We start from the raw sequence: 21,441 nt of genomic DNA, 5'->3' as shown, positions 1-21,441 counted from the left end.
AAATTTCAAGTATATTTTGTGATACTCGATTATGGGGTAACTCATAGTTCGTTTAAATTGAGGTCTAAATGAACTTTATATTTATAACGAATAGTATATTTTTATTAAAAAACGTGCTTTAAGCAGTTTTAATTAATATCGTTTGTAATTTAATTTAAATTTCAAGTATATTTTGTGATACTCGGTTATGGGGTAACTCATAGTTCGTTTAACTTGAGGTCTAAATGAAACTTTATATTTTTAATGAATAATATATTTTTATTAAAAAACGTGCTTTAAGCAGTTTTAATTAATATCGTTTGTCATTTAACTTAAATTTCAAGTATATTTTGTGATACTCAATTATGGGGTAACTCATAGTTCGTTTAACTTAAGGTCTAAATTAAACTTTATATTTATAATGAACAGTATAATTTTATTAAAAAACGTGCTTTAAGCAGTTTTAATTAATATCGTTTGTAATTTAACTCAAATTTCAATGCTATTATACGTCTTACTAAAGAAATATTTGTTATTCTATTTTAAACTATACAGATATTTATTAATATTCAAATGTTAATGATTAAATAATATGTAGTTTATTTACATTTTTGTTAAACAGGTATTACTACCACCAGTGGAAAAATGATTTTTACATGAAGCCTGACATCAAATTGTGCGACCTTGGCTCTGTGTACTGGGAGGAAGAATTCAACTTTGACGTCATAACAACACTTCAGTACCGCGCTCCTGACGTCATAATGGGCCACAAGGTTGTTTAAGTAGATTACTCAGTAAGTAAACTACTTTACTTAAACAAGCAACTTAATATAAGTAAATATCTTTAAAAGAGTAAGCCATTATCTTCAAAAGAAGTATATTCTTATAAACCAAGTACTTGTATGTTTTGCCTTGTAATTAAACTTATAAATTTAACATTAGTTTTATTTAAACAGATCGGGTATCCATGCGATGTTTGGTCGATCGGCTGCACTTTGTTCGAACTTTTCACAGGAAAATTACTTTTCAAGGTGGATACTGTTCAGGAACTTTTCAGGATGATCCACTTGATGATTGATCCATTTACTCAACATGAAATCAAGAGGATAAACTTGAAATTGACCGAAGATGATAAAAAGAAGAAGGTTGGTCAAAAGTTGTCAAAGGATGAAAATGAAATAGATTTTTTGAAAGAGCCAGAGTTTGTATACATAAAAGGCGAAGTTAAGAAGATAGAGTCTTATTTTGATAAGAACGACGCTGGAGAAAAGGATCTGTTTGAATTGATTGTTCGCATGCTAAATCCAGATCCAGTAACAAGAGTGAAACTGGAAGAACTTATCTAAACAATTATTAGTTATTTTATCTGATCTAAATTTTTAAAGCTGTTAAAAAAGTAGAATGTTTGGATTTTTAATTACTTTAAAAATAACCTCAATAAAAATAGTAATTCATTTGCTTTTTTTTTTTCAATATCTTAACACTACTATTTATTTTGCACTTTGACTTCCTAAAATTTTTATCATTTACTTATATATAAAACCTTGATATAATAATAATAATAAGAACAATAAAGTGAGTTGTAATATTTTACGGTAAATTTCAATTTTCAACTAATAAAACAGATGGTTTGTAGTAACTAATTAAGACTTTTGAAAATGTCATAATTTTTGCTGATATTGTAATAAAGTTCAAGTTATTCAAAAATTAATTGAAGGGTCTGAACTGACAAACAGTAAAATATCCTAGTTATTTCCTTTTTATGATACTTGTCAAAATGGATTGAAACATAAATTGTCTATTTAAAAAAAACTTTTTATAAAAATATTGTTAACTTAACAGAATGTTAAAAATAAAGTTAAACTTATTTTATAAATAAATAATTTTTAACAGCTAATAGCATTATAATATTGTTAATCTATCTCAATAAACTATCTTTAATAAAAAACAACTCTATAACAAACTAAAAAAATTAACTCAGTAGTTTGTTTATATTACGAGAATAAATGTCAAAACTTAAGTTATAAGAAATTGCATCATCATACCCCATACATACTATTAGTGAACCTGATAAACAAACGTCAACTCACATAAAGGTTTTCAAAAGAGTTTAGTTCAAAACACGTCATCATAAGTCCGAATTCACAGCATTATTGAATTAGTATAATGTCATATTAGTCAGAAACATGATAAAAAATATACTTTTCAATAGTTATCATTTATTTTTTCATTTGCTTTTAATATGAAAAGGTTCATTGTATTGATAGCTTTTAAAGCTTATCAGTTTATAAAACACCTTTTGCTAACATGTTTTATTATTCACTAAAAAATAAATAATAAGTTTATTATGTTATATTATCATATAATAATAAATATTTTGAACTAAGTTTAGTAATGTTTTATAATTTGAATGAAGTAATACAAAATCTCGTATTACTTCAGATTCTGTGCCGTAATAATTTTTTCCGAAAACTTTATGACCGCTGTTAAATTGTTTATTTCTTGCGTATTTTTCATTAACATCAATTCTTAAATGTTTTATCTAAATTTACGAAATGAAACAATATTAGACAATTTATTAATACTGTTCAACAAAAATATGAATTATATGTATAATGTAATAGCTAGCGTACAAAAGTTTTAAAGCTTAGCAGTGCACTAGTTTTATATTCACAACACCCAATAAAGTAGAAGACTTGCTCTAAAGAATTTTTATTTAAGATATTCTAGTTCAAAAAAAGCAAACATAAAAAGCTGTAGATTTATAATTTCATATTGGTAGAGTTTACTTTAAGGTCAGTGTTCAAAATTAGTTGTAATTAGATACGTACTAGATACGTACTTAAGCGAAAACCTACTGTACTTGGTTAACTTTTAAAAAAGTTTTATATTATTGCTTTGAGTACAAATTACTCAAATCGGTAAATCATGTAAGATACAAAACACTTGTATTTAAAACACGCATTCTGCTGTAGCACCTGTCAAACCAAACTGTACACAATAAAGGTAATATAACTGCCCAGAAAAATATAATCCTACTAAGTTTACTTAAATTATTAAAAATACTTAAAAATAAAATTTATTGCTATATTAAATAAAGTAAATTTCGATTGTTTCATTCTTGAAATTATTTTATAGCTACATAAAAGTTTTTTAAAAATCTAAGGTAGAGGTTGGCAGCCCTTTATAAATAAGTTTAAAGTCTTCACAAATATACTTCAAAGTCTTCACAAATATACTTAATGTTATTTCATTTCAATTTTTTTGTAGTTTTTCTCAATGTTAATTTCAAGAAAGGCCTAATCATTTAAAGTCGATAGGGCTGATTTCTAGACATTTTGTAGACAAAGTGGTAAAGACTTATTTTGTCACTTTAAAATTGAAAATTAATTGATGATAAAATTAAAATTTTAACAACTGTTTGTCAATACAAACAATCAATATAATATTTAATTTTCGTTCGACTTGTTTATATGTACTTCGCACTACAACATATTTTTCTAATTGATTTTTTTTTATTCAATCATGCATCACATTGTATTAGACAACATTTTAACAGTTGCTGTACTTGAAACCTCCTATCGAATAGGTGCAGGTCTCGAGGCAAGACTTCCAGCTTTCCTAGTGTCAGGTCTGCTATGATGACAACATTATTCGGTTTAACTGTCAATACTAGACCTGTTTAAATAAATATAATAAGTATATGTGTTTCAGCTTTAAAATAAAAAAATATTTGTATTTATTATTCATAGTACGAAAAAAACGTATTGTACTTTTTTACTACTATTATTATATACACAGTAACCGTAAAGTTGATTAAAAAATTTAAGTTATTATAATAACAACATTCACTAATTCTAAAACACAGAAAACTATAACAAAAGTTCAAAATAATTTTATAAAAATATAACTTTAAAGCTACTTATACTATTAACTTAAAACTATAACGAGGTAAAATCCATATTAGCTTGAACATTATCTAAAACTTTAGCTGAACAAGTAATAATAATCGCTGAAAGTTTACATTAGCGTTTATTGTTACCTGTATGAACCATATGCTTTCCATTGATAAATTTAACATGGTTACCAACATTAAATTGTTTCCTGACCTCGTTGCGCTTAAAATTCCAGAGACTCCTCGGACAAAAATAAATCTTATTTCAACTAGTTAGCTTAGTTTACAATTACTATATATAAAACTTATTGTTTGATAAAGTTAATAAACTTATAATTTTCTCTTAACTTATGAAAGTTTGACGAAATATACTTTATTATAATATTTTTTTGAGTTTACAAGCTAATGTTGGCTAACCTTAAACTCTAGGTGACTTGGCAGCATTGTGACGTCAATTTTAGTGATTTTTCAAGTCAAACCAGACAATTCTCCTTTACCAACTCTCACCAAGTCTCCTGGGCAAGTAGATCAACTTCGTCAACTGGCTGTGACACTGTATTTAAAACGGATAAATGGTTTTTAAAATAAAATTTGTTTGCATTTTTATTTACAGTTTTGTTTAACGAAATTGTGTACACTATAGAGTTTAAAAATAATTGGAAAACAAACAGATAGTTAAAGATGGTTTTGATAGATTAGCTTAAAAACTCTGTTTGTATAGCATTCGACAGCGTTAGTTCTTGAGTTGACTCAAACTTAAAACTTTAATATCAATCTAAGATTATTAAACACAATTAATTTATGTTTTTATTAAAATTAAAATGATAGTTTAGGGTTAAGCACGGATGTTGAAGTAGCTGATTTTCGGTCTGTTAACTGTTATTAGCAGTTAAATGAGTAAATGCATTATGAACAATGAACATCAGTCATTGTTTTTATTCAATATATGTAGGATGAGATATCGTATATAATTAGAAATCATTAAAATAATATTAACTCTTTTAGATTAAAAAGATATTTTTAATTGTAAAACAAAAGGGTATTCTTACATACTTTATACAACTTTAATACGTAATTAAAGGTAGAATAATCTATTTATTAAGTATATATTTTGAAGTTTATAAAAACTTAAGCTAAGTTGTAAAAATGACGCAAAATGTGTATAAAAAAGTTTTAATATTTATTATTGATTGAAGTTTATAAAGTAGCGTTCAAAATAGACAGTTTATGAATTAAAAAGTTGTTTACAAATAATATAACTTATAGATATGTTTACTTTAGATACATATAACAATAGAAAATATATTTGGAAAAACTTATGTCTATGATCAGGAAAATTAAGTCAACCGTTTTACTATTATGACTATTTTTTATATAGTAGTAAAGATAGTACATTATAGCGTTAGTTACATAGTTTTGGGTTTATTTGTATATAGTAAAACTTAGAATACAAAATGCTTTATATATAGCAAATACTTTTTTCTTGTGATGCTGACATTTAATAATAGTTATTTTTAAACTAGAACAGGTAACTTTTGTCGCATAGTCCATTTTGCACAATGAGTCAATTTTTCACGGCATCTTTAAATCAAAATGAGTGTTTAAGTATACAAAAAGTTGTTGATAGTTTTTACTGGAAATGAAAAGCAAATGAAAACGTGTTTTTGTTTACCTGCTACTTAAAGAAAATGGTAATTTCGTATTTATTGTCAGTATTATCATCGTGCAGTTTGTTTAAAGTTTGTACAGTTCTTTTGTAACGCTAATTTTATATGATATTATTGTACAACTTGATTATAACGTTTTGTACCTAACTTATGCATATATTTTTGTTTTAATATTGTTATGTTTACAACTCTATAGTTTACATAAATAATGTGGTAAAACATTATTGATAAATTTTCAAAGAAATAGTTGTATTTATTTAAAAAAAAAATTAACTTTTAATATTACGTTCTATATGAGTTTGTAATTTCGAAGAAGTATTCAAGACTGTAGAAACAATATAAGATGTTAAAAAGAAAGTATAAAGTTTAGAATGTTATTTTTTAAAGTATTGTTTGAACTTATTTTAAACGTTTTCGCAATGAAATAAATTGCTTACAAGCTTTAAACAATTTAGTTGTATTTAATATTTAGTTGTAATGTATTTCTGAAATAGCTGAAGCGACAATTTTATTAAAAGATAATTTTAAAAATCAATAAAATAATGTTTTTGATCAAGAAAATGTTACAAGACAGAAATAAAATAAAATAATTTTTGAATTTTTGTTAAACTTTAACTTTATTACAATCTCAGCAAAAATTATGACTTACATCAAAATTCGTAATTTGTTATAACAAAACACCTGGTTTATTAGATGAAAATTTCAAGTTTACCGTAAAATGTTACAAGTTACTTAATTGTACTTATTATTACGTCAAAGTTTTATATATGAGTAAATGTTAAAAATTCTAGAAACTTAAAGTGAAAATAAATCGTACTGTTATGAAATTAAAAAACAAAAACATACAAATGAACTACTATTTTCATTGAGGTATTTTTTTAAAGTAATAAAAAATTAAAACATTCTACCTTATTCAACAGCTTTAAAAAATTAGATCAGGTATAATAATTGATAATTATTTAGATAAGGTTTTCAAGTTTTACTCTTGTTACAGGATCCTTATTTAGCATGCAAACAATATGTTTTTTTTTTATTGACTCGTTTTTCTTTTTACTATCTTTTAAAAAAGACCGATCCAACAAAATCTATAACTTTTTGTTAAACCCTAAAAAGATAATTTTCTATTTATATAGGTTCTTTGTTTTAAATAATTTACCTTTAAATTGTATTTTAAGTGTAATAAATTTGTAAATAGTTTCTTAGCTTATTTAGTATAATCCCAATCTAAATTTGGTAAGTAGTTGACGAATAACTAGTAAAAATAAAAATGGTTTTTGTAACACAATTAAAAGTTAGATACTTTAAAACTTTTATAAATTAAAGTTATAGTTTTGTTTAGAGATTAAGTTTTTTTAATACAGTTTAATAAAGATTAGTATATAATGTTGTTTTTAATTTGTATTATTTTGTGGGCGAACGGGTTAAATAAATACAAAGACATTTTTGCACGGAAGGTCATTTTCTGCACGAGCGTAAAAAAGTATATAAAAAATTTAATAAAAACAAAAAAGATAAAAAAATTAACTAAAAACAAAAATAGTAAAAAAAGTTACCGACTGAGAGTAAGGGTTAGGGGTAACAGTGATAATAAACGTAAAACTGAGTAAAAGGTATTAATAAAAAAAAGGATGATAATAAAAAGCAAATAAAAAACAAATTAATAAAAATCAAAAAAGAAGAAAAATTGCTGACTGAGGTAAGGGGTAAAAGTGATAGTAAAAATAACATATATAAAATTAATAATAAAAAGTTAAAAAAATTGAACCCTTGCAAAAGTGTCTTAGTTTAAAATTGAGGCTGTGCAAAAATATATTCGTGCAAAATTGTTTCATCGTTAAAAAGCGACCCCTCCAGCAAAAAGGTATTCGTGCAAAATCGACCCTTCAAGTATATTTAACAGCTACCCGTTTCATATAATATTAATATTAGATATTTCTATAGCTGAACTGTTTAAAACTATTTTTTTTTAATCTAAGTATAAACTTTTTTAAAAAGGAAGTATTTTTAACATAATAACAAAAATTAATCGATTTTTTCTGTTTAAAGTTCTGGACACGCAATAGACTGTATCTGCAGTGTTTAGTTCAAACAATTTTTTGTACATGAGTTCCTTTTACCTAACTTTTTAAGCAACTTTCAAAAATAAAACTTAGTCATTAACACAATCATTTATAAACAATCTTTTTTTCATAATTATTATAATATATATATACTATATACAGTATAAGTTAAACCTTAGTAAATCAATAATTAAAAATAACTATTTTATAGTTGTTATAAAAGCTATTTCGATAAGACCTAAAAATCAGTCGGAAAAGTTTATTGTGGCACAGAACTTAAAAACATACGAGTTTTTGTTTAACTTCATTTAGATTATAAAAACAATACTTTACTTAATTATACATCATTTGCAATAAATCAATTTTTTATAAGAACTTATTATGTTTTCAAGCAAAATATAATATATGTTAGCAAAATGTGTTTTTGATACTGATAAGGTTTAAAAGCTGTCATTACAATCACCTCTTCATATCCACAGCGAAATAATAGCACAATACATTGTTAAACATGTTTTATATTAATACAGCATTATAATAATTTAAAAACGCACTGAAATCGGACTATTTTTTATACATTTTAAACTTTAATTTATATAATTTCAGTTTTTTTTTGTAATTTGACGTACCTATATCATGTATTTGGTAGGACTACTTAAATTCTTATAAGACTGACATTACTATGGTTCTTTTCACTGAATTGACCTTTTTTATTAGTTTTTTATGAAAGATAATATTTATATAGATTTTCTTTATAGTACTCTCAGTAGTTACAAACTATTCATATAATTGTTTATCTTTCTACCATAATCTCTATTAATTTGATATTCCTGGAAGTTAGTAACTTTTCTAATTATTTTTCTTTTTTATGTGCCAATATATGTTTCAACATTTTTCGACAAATATCAAACGTTGCTAGCATAATTTTTCTTATCTTATGATATTGTATTAATTTTGAGTTAGAGTCCCTTCAGTGTAGTTTTGACCAACTTGAACTTTACTACAATGTCCGCAAAAAGTATGAATTTTATGTAACAAAAGTTACAGTAAAACACTAAGTGTATTAATTGAAATTTAAGAGTTTATCGTTAAGTACTACAAAACACTTAGTTATGCCTGTTATTATCACGTCAAAAATTTATGTCTAGATAAATATAGCAAAATGGTAGGAAGTAAAAGTAAAAATGAATCGTATTCTAAAATATGAAAGAATATAAAACATACAAATGAACTGTTATTTTAATTGAGGTGAAAAACCTAATTAATCTACTTTTTAAGAAAATTTGATAATTTAAAATCGATATTACTAATTGTAATTGTTAAAATTAAGTCTTTAAGTTTCACTCTTGTTACTGGATTTACATCTAGCATGCGAACAATCAATTCAAACAAATCCTTTTCTCCACTGTCGTTCTTATCAAAATAAGACTCTATCTTCTTAACTTCGCCTTTTATTTTTGCAAACTCTGGCTCTTTCAAAATATCTACATTTTCCTTATCTTCAGTCAGTTTTTGACCAATCCTATTCTTTTTATCATCTTCGGTCAATTTCAAGTTAATCCTTTGAACTTCTTGTTCAGTAAAAGGATCAATCATCAAGTGGATCTTCCTGAAAAGTTCCTGTACAGTATCCACCTTGAAAAGCGTTTCTCCTGTGAAAAGTTCGAACAAAGTGCAGCCGATCGACCAAACGTCGCATGGATACCCGATCTGTTGAAATAAAACTAATTTTAAATGTATAAAGTATATTTTAATTACAAGGCAAAATATACATGTACTTTGTTTATAAGGTTATATTTCTTTTGAAAATTAACTTGTTGTATTAGCTTACTCTGTTAAAGATATTTAGTTATAATAAGTTGCTTGTTTATGTAAAGTTGTTAACTTTCTTAGTAATATACTTAAACAACCTTGTGACCCATTATGACGTCAGGAGCGCGGTACTGAAGTGTTGTTATGACGTCATAGTCGAATTCTTCTTCAAAGAACACCGAGCCAAGGTCGCACAACTTGATGTCAGGCTTCATGTAAAAATCATTTTTCGACTTGTCGTAGTAATACCTGTATAATAAAAATGTAAGTTAACTACATATCTTTAAATCAATAATATTTAATTATTAATAAATATTTGTATAGTGTATAGTACAAAAACAAATATTATTTAGTAAGGCGTATAATGGCAACAAAAGAAGTTGTTATCTGTGTTATACAAATGTAATTTAAAGAGTAAAAAATATAACATGAAACAATTAACCTGTTTAATAAAATATTTGCTGTCTTGATATCGGTATGCAACATTTTATTTTTGTGAAGAAAATTTGTCGCTTCAATCAGCTGTTTAGCCATGATTTGTACATCTTGCATCTTAAACGGTTGATTATTTTTTTCCATAGCTACCTCTGTATTAGGTCCGTAGAGTGGGTAAACGAGGAAAGCTAAACTATCTTCCTCAAACCATTCAAGTATTTCAATCAAGTAGTTACACTTTCCATCAGCGTCTTTCAGACTCTTTAAAGCATCCAACTCGTCTTTTGCATGCTTGGGGTTCATTGCCTTAATAGCAATGTATTGATTTGTTGTGATATTAAGGCACTTATATACAGTTCCGAAAGTTCCCTCTCCAAGTTTGCTGAGAACATTGTATTTGGATCCCAGATTGTTTCCAATTAAATTGTTTTTATTTACTTGACTTGATTTAGACATCTTTTTTTTATGTAAAGTTCTAATATTTTATTACTTTGTTACACTTTGTTTAGTAGTGAAAATTAATAACTGTTGGTAATAAAAAAATCTATAATTACTGCAACTTATTAGAATTTAATTTACTTGTTATTAAGATAACGAAGTGTTGTAGTACTGCTGTATATAACAGTTATATGTAGTACTAAAAAGTATTTCAGTTAAGTTGTATTACAGGTTTTATGCAAAAAAATTTGTTTTTGACTAACGAAAGTAATAAAATTAAAACAGTAGGCTGTCTTAAAATGTTATTTTCTTTTTTGACATGCTTGTTAACATACTTTGGCATTTAGTTGCTTACAAGATACAACTGCAGATACATTTTCAAGCTTCTTTAAATAATGCTACAAATAAGTTTGTTCCAAACTTAACATTCATTAGCCTCTAAAACTTTTTTCTCATATAACTTGTTGGCATAAAATATACAAATATACTGATATACTATAGTCGTTTTTAACTTTATTTTTAAATATGTTTCCTGAAAGCGTTTAAAGCCTTTGATTTAATCACTTTTTTTTTAAAACTTGTTTATTACAAAAGCCGTACTTGAAAGTAAAAAAAAAATAAAATCAGTTAAAAAAAAAGCTATAATGTTTAATTTTTATATTAGCTCTTCGTATTTTTGTACACAAATTATTTATTATAGATACAAAAAATAAATTAGATAAATATGTTCGAAAAACAACAGTTCAAAAAGACATTTAATGTTTAATAAAGAAATAACTATCAATGTAAACTAGGAAAACACTGTAATTAAAACTAAACATAAAATTTTTATAACTGCTATTGTCAAAGTATGTAGTAGAAAAAATGTGTAACTGGTTACGCTATTAATATTTAATATGCACAGCTTTGTACGTCATAAAACTTCAAAAAAATACTCAGTTAGATTTATTCATATATAAGTATTTAGCTAACTTTAGAACATTCTAAAAAAGTATAATTAACAGAGTAGCTTAAAAATTTTTCAAAATAACTTTATTTCTTTAGCCACTTTTATCTTGTAGTAAATGAAAAATTTAAATTACACTTAAGCAATATAAGTAAATTCAATTATTTTTAAGTTTGTTCAAAATTGATTGAAAAAAAATATTTGGTTTCATTATCAGTATCATAATTGTACAACGATTGTATAACTAAGAAATTTGTTTAAATATTTCAAATAGATTGGTTGTTTAATTTTTGTTAAAAACGAGTAGTATGTCTATAACAAGAAAAAAAACGAATTAAAATTTAACGTGTTACAAAAAACTTAAAATAAATTTAAAAAACTATATTGTATTACTTGGATTATAGATTTATGCATAAGTGTAGGCATGTGTTTACCAAATAAAATTAAGCTATTGTCTTTTCAGAAGTAATTAACGACAACAGTTATGTATTTTATGATGTGTTTCTACTTTAGGTTATTATAAAGTTGAACATCAAACTTAAATTAAAGTTCACAATATATGTAACATCCGTAATAACTATAAAAGTACTACAAAAGTAAATAAAATGTAAGTACTACAAAAAAAAATCTATTAATTATTGTTATGTGTGTAAATTGCTTCCTATTTTGAGTTTTTATTTTAAAACACACTCAGTACCATACATGATTTTTTTACTTTTAAGTACAATTGTTCAAACATATCATTGAAGGAGTTATTCAATTGTAATTAATAATTGAACTTAAAAGGTTTCTAATTCTAAACTGCTTTTATTGATGCTTTCCGCTAAAAAACTAAGTTTTAAAAGCATTAGTATGGTTTAATTAATAAAAAAATTACAAACTAGTTTTAATTGTAAGAATATTATCTCGTTTGTTTTAAAAACCAAAACAGTTTAAATTTTGCTAAAACTTTATTCTCTTTATCAACGGCGGTTTTGGTCATTTAAGTAAAAATTTAGTTTTATTTTCTATAAATTATGAACATCTTTAAAGTTTTTAAGTTAAGTTTAGATAAGTAATAACAGAATTACATTAATGGTCTCTTGAATGAAAAATATACTGCAAAGTTGTAATTTTAATCAATGATTAAGTTATATTGAATTGTATCTTGTAATCAGTTGTAAGACAGTTAAAAGCTGTAGATATCACCAGTAAACATAAATACTAGCATAAGTTGACATCAAAAATTAAAAACTCAATTTAAATAAAGCTGTTTATTATTACTATACTGAAAATACTGCCAGCTTAACAATTATGATTTTTAAGATCATATTTACAGAAAATTTTGTTTTTTGTTTAAATCTAAGTGTAATGAAAATTATTTAATATAGAAGTAAAAAAAACTTGGATATAAAGTTACTAAAAGTTTTTTTCTTAAATTTAGTATTAGCGTAACATATACAAAACAAATCTAAGTAAAACAGCTTGATAATTTTTTCTAGAATTTTTTTTAAAATAAATAGTCAATAATCAAAGATTAATTCACATATTTTTAATTTGTTCTACAGTACTATTTTGTATAAAATCTCAAGTAGTTTTTTTTTCTTAATAACTACGCCATACTTGTAAGTTGTAAATTATTTAAAGACATAACTGTATACTTTTTAAGGTCTGCCTTTTTTAAGTAGTACATTGAGTATATACTGTGGTGACAAGAAGATAAAAAACATAATAAACAAACATAACAATTGTAAGAACATTTTTTTTTAATTATTTTATAACGATGATTATTTATACAGCTTTTGTACTTGATTGAAAAACAAGCACCTGTCATGCATTCAAAGCCGAAGAAAAACAGTGAGAAAGTATTTCAATCCATTTACCAGTATGTTCCAGTATCTAGCAGTTCTATGGCTAATCAAAATCCTGGAGTCCATAGTGCCAACTATTCGACACTGACGAAGTTTCCCGGATCAACCTACAGTATAACACCTTCTGATGAACAAAGGGCTTACGAACAATATCGTATACAAAGCGAACAGGCATGTAGAGGAATGAGAATATCGAGTGGTGTTGAAAATTATCCACATTCTAGAGTTTCTTCTGACATTCCAAAATCTTTAAACAGTTCTGCTCCGCCATATTCTCCAAGATTTGGTGGTACAAGACCTTATAACACCAACCAAGTACCTTCTACGACAAGTGTAGCTGCTACGAAGTACTTGGCTAGTACTGATTTAACAGCTTCTAAAAACAATAGTGCTTCAAACAATTTTGGTTTCTCAAACACTTATGACCCATATGTTAGAAGATTTAATGGTAGTGACTTGGGAAGAGATAAACCATTAATTCTCAATGAACCCAACACCAGTAATCACAACTTGCTAATGTTCGATTTCAATCGTGTGAACTCCACATTAAGCAGGGTCATAAGAAACCAGCTGTCAGATCACACGCTATTGGAAGGAGTCGAGCAGCAAGTAGACCGTAACCACAAAACGTATGAAAGTCGCTTTGATTCGCTTGATCTAAGTGCAGCTGATAATCGAAACAGTTTTGATAACATTGACAAGCGCTTTGACTATCTTGATAAACTTCATGATGATGCAAAAGGCGAAAGAACGCAAAGGTGCGCAACCATTGCAAGTGTGTTACAAGTCGTTTTTCTAATTGCAATAATTGTTTTATTCTTTGTACAGTTGTACTATATGAATCAGCTCTTCTTAAGTTTCTCTGAATAACTTTTATAAATTAATTTCAGACTTTATTGTGATCCAACTCTTTTTCAGTGTCACTTTTATAAGTTATATTTCTTTTTTTTTTTATACGCTTGTCATTCATTGTTAATTTTTTACCGCCTTAGCAGTTAATTCAGTTATTCGTGTTTAATAAATATTTAAAAAATTAGTTATTGTTTTTTTATTTTTATTATTAATTTAACAAATAACTAGTATCAGCACGTTATATACTAACTATAAAACAAGAAAATAATTAACATAAAAAATTAAAATGTCGGAAAGTAAACCACCTTTTAGGAGCTGTAACATAGACATGCTAATAAAAGTAAAAATTCCTAATTATTTAAAATAGTTAAAAATTCTCTTAAATTTTATTAGATCAAAATGAAAATTAATTTTATCAATATTTCCTTATGTTAACGCTTAAACTCATAATACCCTTTACATTAAAGATAAATGGTCATACAAATATTTCTAGTGGAAAGTGCTATTTTTAGAGTTTTTTTTTTATTAGATAAGTTGTTTGTATTAAAATCTCGACAATAAAGTTGTTATAATGCTAATGTTACATCAACTAAAAAAAAAAAAAATTGAAACGTTTTGTTTATAATTAACCTTTCCGCTGTAATGTTTGCTAACAATTATAAGATTGCTATAGTAGACGAATTGCAACCTAGGTTGATAGATTTAAATTAAGAAAACTATTTTATTAGTAGTATTACAATTATAAAAAGACATTTTAAGGTCTAACAAATGTATAAGGTTGAACCTAAAGTATTGAGAGCTAACACTTATAAGATCAAACAAAATACGGAAGCCGAATCCTTAAAAATTTTATATAACGATTGAAAATAATTGATTGTAAATAGCAATAACTAAATGTAGAGCAATGCTGTTTTATTAAATTGTACGTAAATCTAAGATAAATAGTTTTTATATAGTAAGTCCGAAAAAACGCAATAAGTATATGAGTATAGAATTTAAAAGTAGCTTTAAATAATAAAATTGTAGAACAATTTTTTAAGTGTTATTGCTATTAGTAGATAATTTTAGTAACTAAAAAATTAAATCTCAGTGAACACAGAAATAAATGCACAATACACTAATTAAGATAAAGCTAACTAGTAAGATGTTATTTTTAATATTTTATGTAAAAATAAAAGCCTATCGGTGCCAAACATAATTATTTAGACAAATCGGTATTGCTCTTCATTTAGTTGTTGCTATTTACAATCACAATAATTAGTTGCTCAAGTATGACATTTTAGTTTAAGATAAACGTCCATTATGTATTCAATGTTCAGTCGGCAGAGCAATAACGGAACTGAAAAATTAACTTCATCAACAATCAATATTATAAGCAACACTTCTAAAACTAATTAAAAAATTGGTTAGGAGCTGTTATATAACACAATATTTTTATACAATATGTATAAGTACATATATTAATAACAAAAAACAATTAATAATTCACTATAGTTTCTTAGCTTTAGGCGTGTCATCAGAACAAAAATAAAATTAAAAGTAATTTTTTCAACAGCAACAAGATTACACAGCATGGCAACTACTTATTTTTGCTATTATTTAAAAACGATGCTTTTAATTTTTTTTTTGTTCTATCGATACGCTTATGCGTAAAAAATATAGTAAGTAAATCAAAGAAATTGCTATTTTAATTTTAATCTCTGCTTTCGCATCTAGAAATCAGTTTTTTTCATTCAAAAAACAATTCCATACGAATACATACATATTTACATATACACATATGAAGACATCAAACTTAGTCTGTGGTGTATAATACTCGAAAATCGAAACGTTTGTCGTACACCAAGTCCTTAGACCAGAACTTTTGAGCTATTTTTTGTCGTTCAATAAGCAACAGTTACTACAAAAAAGTTTTAACTATCATATGAAATGAATTATTTTAACAAATATAAAACGAACATATGTTACATAATTAAGTATCTTCTTAAACAAATTTACAATAATATTTAGCAAGAATAGTAAAACACTAACAATAAAAAAACATTACTATGAACCACATAATTATTCATACAAAAACGTTTTAATTTAAAGTAAACTATGCACAGAACTAAAACTTTTTGTCTTGCTTGTTCAACTTATCACCTAAAAACTACATCAATACATAGTATTGATACTTAAATACAATAGTATTTTGAGCTTTGAATACTAGATTTTAAAAAAAGTGCATTTCTAAACCACCTTTTATGTGTTCAGTGAAGCGATGATAGCATTTCCTACCTTCAGTACTCTTCATATTACTAAGACTAGTTCAAACCTTAAGATGAATCAAAACATATCAGAAAAAGCTTGTGTCTATGCAGCACTTATTATGGCAGATGACAATGTAGAAACTACGGTGAGTGGGTTTTTATTATTTCTACACATTTTGAAATCAGTTACAGTATACTCAAGACAAGATTTATTTTTTTAATGACAATTTTACAATAGTTTGTTAGTTGTATAGAAATATAGTTATGTAAATAGAAATAATAAAAAAAGTTTTAAATGGACAATAAATTCTATTAATACTGATTCGAGGAAAAATTTTGTGTACAAACTATTATAAAAAATTAGTTACCAACTGTATTTAAAATTGTCATTTGCAGTAATTTTTATTAAATAAATTTATTTACAAATTCAAATTTATTGTTCTACTTATATTTTTTAAGACAAATCTATTTTAAATAAATGTTTTACAAATTGTTGGTTTATTATCTCTTACTTTAACATCAAAGTTATTTTAGAGTATACTATTTGATTATTTGGTAGGATATTGGTATTGAAAAATCTAAAAAGTGTACACAGGGCTGCCATACACTCAGGACAACTAAGAATAATTTGAAATATTTAATTATTTAAATGACTCAATTTAACTCAAAATAAATCAATATCTTTTTTTGACTCTGACTACCTCAGAATAATTTTATATAAAACTCAGTATAGTTTCAAGATTTCATTAATCTCAGCCTACTTTTTACAAGATTTTGAATGATATTTAATTGATTTAGTTTAAAATTTTTAATACTTTAATACCAATTTTGTTGAAGAGCTTGATAAAGAATTTATTTTAAAAAAATTAAATTTATTAAATTTTTAAAAAATCTTGGAATAACTCAGTATCAAGACAGTTTTTTTGACTCGAACTGTGGCAACTTTGTATAAATAGTGTTAATGTTAAGTTTTCTAGATTTTTCAAAGTTGTTACAGTTTCCATAAAACATAAAACAAGAAAAAATAAGTTAAACATTTTAATAGTTCAAGTTAGTTTAAACTTTTTCAAAAACGGTTTGTTTGAAACTTTTTTTTAACTCAGCCTAGTTTGATTATTTGTCTAAATATCAGGCTAGACTTTTATATAACTTTTCCTAGAATTTGTTTAGCTATGAAGTTGTTTTGCTATTATTTTTATGTGATTAGATGTTTAGGCTTGATTATATATTTTTTATTTATTTTAACTATTTGATTCATTTTCTCATAATCTAATGTCAATTATTTAGAGTTTGGTGTAACTCTAGCTATTTTTAGGTCGCTCAGACTTTTTCTTTGTCACTTGAGTAGACACCTTAAAAAAATATTTTAAACATATAAATATAAAATTTAGTAAACTTGTTTCTATTTACAGAATCAACATAAAAATAAATTCATTACTTTTTGTGTATGATATGACCAAAAAGTATTAGGTTAATAAGGTTAAATTAAACAAAATAACAGGCGAATTTTAGCTCTTAAATTTTATTTAGGTATTCAAACTTTTCATTTTTATCATACTTTCTTTAAATTATTTTCTTTTTTTTATAGTACACAAAAAACTTGTTATTTTAAATCAAAAGATTATTTTTATTGACAAGTTATTTACTATAATAAAACTTTTGTTAAATTAAAAAATATGTTTAAAATTTTTAATTTAGAAATGTTTTTAAAGCTATATCCTATGAATTTTTTTATAGATTTATAAAATACTTAAAGTTTAAAGAAAAAGGTAACATGTCGGTATATAATTTTTGTTAAAAAAAATAATTACAGTCAAAATAATCTGATCAGTTATAAACAAAAAAAAACACTATCAAAAAAAAACTTAAAAATAAAGATGTGAAGCTTTTACATTTGTTGTTTTGAATAGAGATTAAATAAACGACTTAGTAGGCATCAGGAAGCACTTGTATAAATTTTTTTGAACCATTGTTCAACATTTAATCAATAAATTGTTTTAGTAACAATTAGTTTTAATATACAAATAAAATTGATAAGCTTGATTATCACTCTAAGTTGGAAACTCTAATATCATCATTTAAGGATCACAAAAAATCTTTTTTACATTTCCAGGATTAATTATTGTGCTAATAGACTAAAGTTTAGTCTAGCTTAACCAATTATGTAAGATATTTTTTTTGTAAATGGTTTATAAATAGTATGGTAAAACTTAAATCAAAAATGTTATTTTAATCTGTTTATTTTTCTATAGAAAAACAAAGTTAAATGCACAACTATACAAGGAAAACACTTTAGTTTTATTAGTTACTAAATTTTATAATATTATTTACTACAACTGTATTAAGCTGATAGCGGAAACAAGTTCAAAGTAATTTAACTTTTAATATTATTGTTTGTTAAAAAAATATTAAGAAAAATTGTTTTTATAGGCTGAGAAGATCAAAGCTATTTTAGCTGCTGCCAATGTTGATGTTGAACCTTACTGGCCAGGTCTTTTTGCACAGGTGATTGATTATTTTAAATAACCACTAGCTTGGGATGTTAAAAACACTTGGAAACCTGGAAAAAAACCTGGAATTTGACAATTTAGTCTATAAAACCTGGAAAACCTGGAATTTGAAAAACTTTAAAAAAACACCTGGAATTTCGGACAAAAATCATAAAAAAACTAGGAAAAATCTTAAATGTTGAATTAATTTTATACGTGAAGTATAAAAATTTTGATTTGACACAAAAAGTCTACTATTTTTATTTTTTCTTTCATTATCAAAATTTATTTTATTAATACTTATTTAAAATAGCTTTAAAGCCTATTTTCAATGTTTTTATATTATTTAACACAGTTTTTACCTAATCTTAACTTTAAACTAAAAAAAGACCCAAAAATGTGTACTTTTAAAAACTTTGAAGAAATTTTGAAAACCTGGAGAAAATTTTCCAAAAACATTCAGCAACCCTGTCTAGCTCAGTTGCAGTGCTATAACACTTTTGAATTAACTTTTCATAACTATTTAGTATTTAGTTTAATATGATAAACTTGGTGTGGTATTTCTTCTTAATTATTTAACAACATATTTTAAGTGACAACCATTTAACACCAGAAATATTGATTTTAGTTTTATAAATATAGGTAAAACAAGATTTTTTAATCAGTTTATCTAAAGTTCTACTACGTTTGTATATAAGTTATTTTATGCAGACAATTACAAAAGAAATAAATAAACATATAACAGGCTGTCAACGGAATAGACGTGAAAACTATTGTCGGAAACGTCGGTGTCGGATCATCGGCTTCCTCTGGTAGTGTAGTGGCACCTAGTGGTGAAAATAATGAAGAAGCTGCGAAGGAGGAAATCAAAGAGGAGTCCGAAGAAGAATCAGATGACGACATGGGATTCGGACTCTTTGATTAGGTAAATATTTTGGTATATTTATTGAATTTTATTAACTTCAGAATATAAATGGATGATATTTATATAGCTTGTTTATATTTTACTATTTATAGCATGTATTAACTTTATAAACGTGTGTAAAAATCTATATACGAATGATGGTAAGGGGTTTTGTCTATTTGATTAGGCAAATATGCTTTTGAAATTTATTAAAATTTTAGTCTTTTAGAATTAAAGTTTTTTTTAAGTTAAAAATTTAACACATGTCATTTGGTTTCTTCGACTAGGTTGTTATTTTTAGGATATTCGTTTAAATTTTTGTACGTTAAAATAAAATAATTTCTAAAAAACCGTGGGTTTTCCATTCTTCCCTTATCAACAAGTATGTTATTAACAGGAACTAATTACTAAAAGTAAGATATCTACTCATCCTACTATTTAGTTCAAACAATATTTTTGTTGGAAAGTATAACATTATACTAGATAAATGTTTTTTATAAGTCTGGTAGATTGTTATACTGATACTCCTAAAACTACATCCTGTGGGAAGTTCTTAAACGATATTAGTTTAAAACTAAATACAGTTTTGAAGCTTGTGAAAAATTTATACTACTTCATAGCATTTATTAGAAAAAAAAATCAATAAACTGTAACCTGGACTTTAATGGTGCTATTTTAAAATACAAAGCTTGATTGTTAAATAGTTTTATTTTATAACTTTAATAAAAATTTGTTTTATATAGGTCTTTTGAATAACGTTGTTGTAGTTAATCCTACTGTGAACGAATTTATTTTTTTCTTCTATTTAAAAAAAGATACTTAAAATTTGTAGTTTTATGCTTCAAAAAATATTTATTTTAAGTATTGTTTTTTAGAAACAAAACAATTATAATATCATGTCGATATTCATCTAAGTCGATGACTGTTTAAAATTACGAACATTCTAAAATTAGAAAAAAAATTTTAATTAATTTTTTAAGTTAGTTAACTTAGTTGAAAATAAAACTATAAAAAAATAATTTAAAAAAAATTAAAAAAGAACATTTTACGGAAAACTTTACAATTTTAGTTTAGGTCTTATTAACATATTGAATGTACAATATTAATACAAATAAACAACTATAGTATATAAACTAAAAAAAAACAAAATAGGTTTTTTTAAAAACAAATTAACGTTTATAAAAAACATTTTAAAATACTAACTTTCATAAATGCAAAAGTTGTAGGTGAATTTTGAATGAATATTGGATAAATTTAGTTTTTTGACTAAAACAAATGCCTTAACACTTAAAATAAGTTGCTTTTTATTTAACTCGTTATAACTTAGCATTACTTATATTTACAACATACAATGTATTTTATTAGTCTCCGTTTATTGAAACTAAATTATCTAAAAAATTCCTATCAAAAATTTTTACTAAATTTAAAAAATGTACAAGTTAAACAAAGATTAAAGTTTCATGAACCTTTTTAACTTAAGAAGTATAAGGAAATAAACTTTCATGGGTTGTATTTTATTAAGCTCATTTCGGCGACGCAATTTAAAACTTGTGTGCAAAATATTGTAAAAAAAATCAAAAATTCGATCCAAAAACAAAAAGAGTATATTCTATTTATAATATAAGAGTAGAGATCATGTAGAAAAAATTGCTTGTAACTGAATTGAGTGTAATTAAGACGTGTTTTTAATTTTTCTATATATATATTTAGCAAAATAAGTACTTGAAATACATCCACAAAAATTTCAAAGTTTTACATCAGTTAAAATATGGTAGAACTGAATGAAGTATCTGGGAGCGACCAAGTCCTTCCAGCAAACGTAATGATCGTAATCATCCGCTTGCGTCGCCGGAGAGCTCCTGATCCTT

General features: G+C 24.9%; 2 protein-coding genes across 2 annotated transcripts; one reads left to right on the top strand and one right to left on the bottom strand.

Annotated features, from left to right (window-relative positions):
* Nucleotides 1-3,502: 3,502 nt before the first annotated feature.
* Nucleotides 3,503-10,301, bottom strand: LOC145832974 (dual specificity protein kinase CLK1-like). Its single transcript, XM_082940178.1, has 5 exons — nucleotides 9,853-10,301; nucleotides 9,509-9,659; nucleotides 8,943-9,308; nucleotides 4,376-4,427; nucleotides 3,503-3,657 (listed from the first exon to the last, which is right to left on the bottom strand). The coding sequence occupies exons 1-5, from the start codon at nucleotides 10,299-10,301 to the stop codon at nucleotides 3,503-3,505; spliced, it is 1,173 nt and encodes a 390-aa protein (XP_082796304.1).
* Nucleotides 10,302-16,251: 5,950 nt separating this feature from the next.
* LOC145834093 (large ribosomal subunit protein P1-like) lies at nucleotides 16,252-19,594 on the top strand. The gene is made up of 3 exons (XM_082941436.1): nucleotides 16,252-16,326; nucleotides 18,611-18,685; nucleotides 19,415-19,594. Exons 1-3 carry the CDS (start codon nucleotides 16,252-16,254, stop codon nucleotides 19,592-19,594), a joined length of 330 nt encoding a protein of 109 aa, XP_082797562.1.
* Nucleotides 19,595-21,441: the final 1,847 nt, after the last annotated feature.

This window comes from Thalia democratica, chromosome 4 (assembly GCF_965202585.1).
Source record: "Thalia democratica chromosome 4, ktThaDemo2.hap1.1, whole genome shotgun sequence".
NCBI lineage: Eukaryota > Metazoa > Chordata > Thaliacea > Salpida > Salpidae > Thalia > Thalia democratica.
Note: the sequence above shows the minus strand (reverse complement) of the source record. Positions and strands in the feature narration are given on the sequence as shown.